At 62.5% G+C, this 4703-nt stretch overlaps 1 protein-coding gene across 1 annotated transcript; it reads right to left on the bottom strand.

Moving 5' to 3' along the window:
* Window positions 1-572: 572 nt before the first annotated feature.
* On the bottom strand, window positions 573-4703 carry LOC135459046 (inhibin beta C chain-like). The gene is made up of 3 exons (XM_064734650.1): window positions 4632-4703; window positions 1818-2580; window positions 573-1376 (listed from the first exon to the last, which is right to left on the bottom strand). The coding sequence occupies exons 1-3, from the start codon at window positions 4701-4703 to the stop codon at window positions 637-639; spliced, it is 1575 nt and encodes a 524-aa protein (XP_064590720.1). The 3' UTR covers window positions 573-636.

Here is a 4703-nt window from a genome sequence, read left to right as displayed (position 1 = left end):
ATGGAGGCACCAGAATGGAGGAGGGAGCAGGGGAGGGAAGCACAAACGCAGGGAAAGGGGAAGCACCCAGGGCCTGGAAGCTTGGTCCTCACAGCTCTGTGCCCTCCAGGGATCAGAGAACTTGGTCCTGTCACTGCTGCTTTGGGGTTCTTGATGAAGCCGTGCCCTTCATCCTCCTCTCCCAGGCCTGTTGTTTGTGCTCTGTTCTGTTTGTCCCCAAGGCCAGGCCTGAAGTGGGTGCAGGAAGGTTTGTTCCAGGACTGCCTGGTCCTGCCACGTGGAGGAAGCAGCTCCAGTTTCTGCCTCTCACCTCTGCCCCCAAGGCAGCCACGTCCCAACCCCTGGTGGGACACTGAACGTGGCCCAGGTGGGGAATGTGAGCACCAGGAATGTGGGATCAGCTCGGGAACAGTGCAGCAGGGATGTCCAGAGTCACCAGCACCCACAGCCCAGCTTTGGGCACTCTGATGTGGCCTTGGCTCTGTCCCACACGTCCCCAAAGCCCCCTGCTCCCCCTCACCCTCCCAACCTCTCCAAAGGGATCCACCGAGGGCTCACAGAGCTCTCCAGCTCCCTCCCCACCAGCAGCAGCACAATCCTGGAGAAAAGGGGGGTCCCACCACATCTCCCCCAGCCCTAACTACAGCCACAAGCATCCACGATCATGTCGGGGATGTCAGTCTTGACGATGTTGCTGTTGCGGTCGAAGTAGAGCACGGAGAGCGGGCGGCGCCGCGTGGGCACGCAGCAGGAATGCCCCGAGGCCTGGACATTGTTGGCTTTGACCAGGTTGAAGACGGCTGTGTGGAAGGAAGAGGCCATGCCAGGGCTGCCAGCCACGTGCAGAGGGCACTGGCCCACGCAGTAATTGATCTGGTAGCCCTCGGGCTTGATGATCCAATCGTTCCAACCGATGTCGCGGAAATCCACGTAGAAATCCTTGCGGCAGCACAGGTTGGAATTCTGGCTGCAGCGGAGGCTGCGCTTGGCCACGCGGTGCCCGGGCTCCCTCACCTTCACCTTGGCCACCAGGAAGGGCTGGTGGGACCAGCTGGCGTTGAGCTGGGCCGTGCCATCGCTGCCGTCCAGCTCCAGCCGCAGGGTCCGGCTGTGCGCGGAGAAGAAGCTCTGGAGCCCCGGCAGGAGGGGGAAGGAGCTCCAGGCGCTGCCCGCCGTGCTCAGCCGCCTCTCCGCCAGCAGAGTGCGGTTGCCCCCAGCCCCAGCCGCGGCTTTGGAGGCCAGGAAGATCCTCAGGGTGAGGCCGGAGCGGGGAACTCGCAGGTAGAGCCAGAGCTGAGCCTGCAGGAGGAGAAGGTCCTGCTCCTGCGCTTGGCTGAACTGGAATTGCAGCCCCACACTGGGGGGAGATGTGAGATCTGGGGGGAGAAAGGGAGGAGGAGGTGAGCGCTGAGGGATGCTCCCCGGCCATGCAGAGAGTCAAAACTTCCAGTTTCGTCTGTCCTCCACCCTTCCCTGCACCCCAATCCCAGGCAGAAGGGGTGCAGAGAGGGATCCTGCTCTCTCCCGGCCCTTCTCCGCACGGGGTGAGGCTGGAAAGCGCTTCCAGCCCCCCAAATTAACCCTGCAGCTCCCAACCCAAGAGTCTCAGGCACCCCTCATGTTTTTGGGGGACAAAACAAATCCCGAGAAGCAGGAGCAGGAGAGGAACCACCCCCTGTCTCCTTCCCGGGATGTCACCGGTGCGTGATGGGTTTGGGGACTCCCGAGTCACGCACAGCCCGCGGGTCCCCGGGGGTCCCCAGGGTACGGACCCCACACCCCGGTGCCCACCGGGCTCTCGGGGCCCGCGCACCCACCTGTCTCCGCGAAGCTGATGATCTCGTAGCTCTGCTCCTCCTCCTCCTCCTCGCTCCCGGTAGCCCCGGGGCCCCGGCGGGCGCCTCCCGCCTGCAGCCGCCGCAGGGCGCGGGTCACGGCGGCGCGGGGCACGGCGTGGGCGAGCCGCGGGCGATCGCGGAGCCGCAGCTTCTCCAGCAGCTGCTTCTTGGCCACCTCCTCCAGCAGCCACCGCTCCGGGCCCGCCGGGCACGACGGGCACCGGGGCTCGGGCACCGCCGCCGCCGCCGCGCACAGAACCGCGGCCAGCAGCAGCCACGGGCCCGGCGGAGCCATCCGCGCCCACCGGACGGCACGGGAGGAGCAGCGGCAGCGGCACCGACGGGGCGGGACCGGCACCGGCACCCGAGGGAGCGGCACGGACCTCACGGGTCCGGGGTGGATGGGACGGGAACGGGAAGGGCACCGGGAGCGGCGCTCACGGGACGGGAGCAGCACCGGGAGCGGCACCGGCACCGGGAGCGGTGCGGCGGGCCCGGCTTTGGGCACCTGCGGCCGGGGGCGGTGCCGCCGCCCCCCCGCCCCCCGCCATTGGCCGCCGCACCTGCCCGTCCCGTCCCGAAGTCGGGGATTACCGGGATTAGCACCCCAACCCCGCCTCCCCGCCCGCTCCCGGGCCTCGCCGAGCGGCGGGAACGGCGGGAGGGGTCCCACGGGGGCACCGGTGGGTTGGACACGAGTGGGATCGGACACGGGGGTGGGCACGCAGCGGGATGGGCAGGGCTGTGGGCGAGGGGAAGAGAAACCTTGACCAGCCCCACAACGGGCACCGGGATCCTCCAAACCCTCCGGGAGTGAGGGCTGGGGAACATCCTGGCCAGCAGAGGCAGCCGGAGGCATCCCAGCTCGGCTGCCCAACCGTGGGTGCCACAGGGCTGCCCCAGCCTGGGCACTGCCCCCTGGGCACCCCCGAGCCACCCAGTGTCACACCAAGCTGAAGATGTTCCTCACACCAAGCTGAAGATGTTCCTCAGACTCTTTGGAGCGGGATGTGCAGGGCAGGGGCTGGCAGAAATCCTGACCAAAGTGATGCAAGGTGCCACCAGGGTGTTGGGGGATTGGCAGAGAAGCCAGGGGACTTGAAGCCTCATAAAATAAACTAAAAAAGGGGATTTCTGTGACAGAGGACTCAGGAGGACCTGAGGGCTCAACCAGTGTCACACCAAGCTGAAGATGTTCCTCACACCAAGCTGAAGGTGTTCCTCACACCAAGCTGAAGATGTTCCTCACACCAAGCTGAAGATGTTCCTCAGACTCTTTGGAGCGGGATGTGCAGGGCAGGGGCTGGCAGAAATCCTGACCAAAGTGATGCAAGGTGCCACCAGGGTTTAGGGGGATTGGCAGAGCCCCCAGATGGAGCAGGGAAGCCACAGAGCTGCCCCAGCCTGGGCACTGCCCCCCGGGCACCCTGGAGGTGACAATCCCATTATAGGACCCAGCAGGGATCAGGGCACTGTCACATCTCTGGGCTTTGGTCACTCCCAGCAGGTTTTGGGGGTCTGAGCCCACCCCTGGGACCACCTGGTCCGTCCTCAGCCCGGGGCAGAGCTGGGAAGGGTCAGTGAATGTGTGCGGCGTGTTTCCTCCTCCTCCTTATGAAATAAAATTAAACAGGGGATTTGTGTGTCCTGAGGACTCAGGAGGACCTGAGGACTCAGCCAGTGTCACATCAAGCTGAAGATGTTCCTCACATCAAGCTGAAGATGTTCCTCAGACTCTTTGGAGCGGGATGTGCAGGCTGAGGCAGGGCAGGGGCTGGATGAATCCTGACCAAAGTGATGCGAGGTGCCACCAGGGTGGGATTGGCAGAGAAGCCAGGGAACTTGAAGCCAAATAAAATAAAATAAAATAAAATAAAATAAAATAAAATAAAATAAAATAAAATAAAATAAAATAAAATAGGGATTTGTGTGTCCTGAGGACTCAGCCAGTGTCACATCAAGCTGAAGATGTTCCTCACACCAAGCTGAAGATGTTCCTCAGACTCTTTGGAGCGGGATGTGCAGGACAGGGGCTGGCAGAAAACCTGACCAAAGTGATGCAAGGTGCCACCAGGGTGGGATTGGCAGAGAAGCCAGGGAACTTGAAGCCAAATAAAATAAACTAAAAAAGGGGATTTGTGTGTCCTGAGGACTCAGCCAGTGTCACATCAAGCTGAAGATGTTCCTCACACCAAGCTGAAGATGTTCCTCACACCAAGCTGAAGATGTTCCTCAGACTCACTGGAGCAGGATGTGCAGGACAGGGGCTGGCAGAAACCTGACCAAAGTGATGCAAGGTGCCACCAGGGTGTTGGCAGAGAAGCCAGGGAACTTGAAGCCCTGCCAGGCCAGGGCTCCAGCATGTCCTGTGCCCACTGCACCAGCTCCAAGGTCCTGACCACACAGAGCCCCTGGGATGGGCGAGCCAGAGGTGCCATGTAAACAGAGTCTGGGAAAAAGCACCCACAGGAGGTGATGCAAGCCCAGAGCAAGGGGCAAAGGGCTCAGCTGGCTGGCAGCTCCCAGAATAGCCCAGGAATGTCAACAGAGAGGAGCCAGGGGGCACAGGGTGGCCTGGAGCACAGATCCCACAGGGCCTGGGAGCTCTGGGTGATGGGGCAGGTGGCATCTCCAGGGCACACAGGTGCTGCCACATGCAGAGAGAGCTCCTGAAGCAGCTGCAGTGGCAGGAGCAGGGGTGGTGGCTGCCCACTGACAGGGGATGGAGTTGGGATATGAGGGAGCAGCTCCCCATTGAGATGTTGGTGAGGGGGCTCAGAGAAGATCCCCCACCCCTGAAGTGCTCAAGGCCACGTTGGACAGTGCTTGGAGCAAGCTGGGATGGTGGAAAGTGTCCTTGTCCAT

This window comes from Zonotrichia leucophrys, chromosome 29 (genome assembly GCF_028769735.1).
Source record: "Zonotrichia leucophrys gambelii isolate GWCS_2022_RI chromosome 29, RI_Zleu_2.0, whole genome shotgun sequence".
NCBI lineage: Eukaryota > Metazoa > Chordata > Aves > Passeriformes > Passerellidae > Zonotrichia > Zonotrichia leucophrys.
This window is presented reverse-complemented; position numbering and strand designations above follow the sequence as displayed.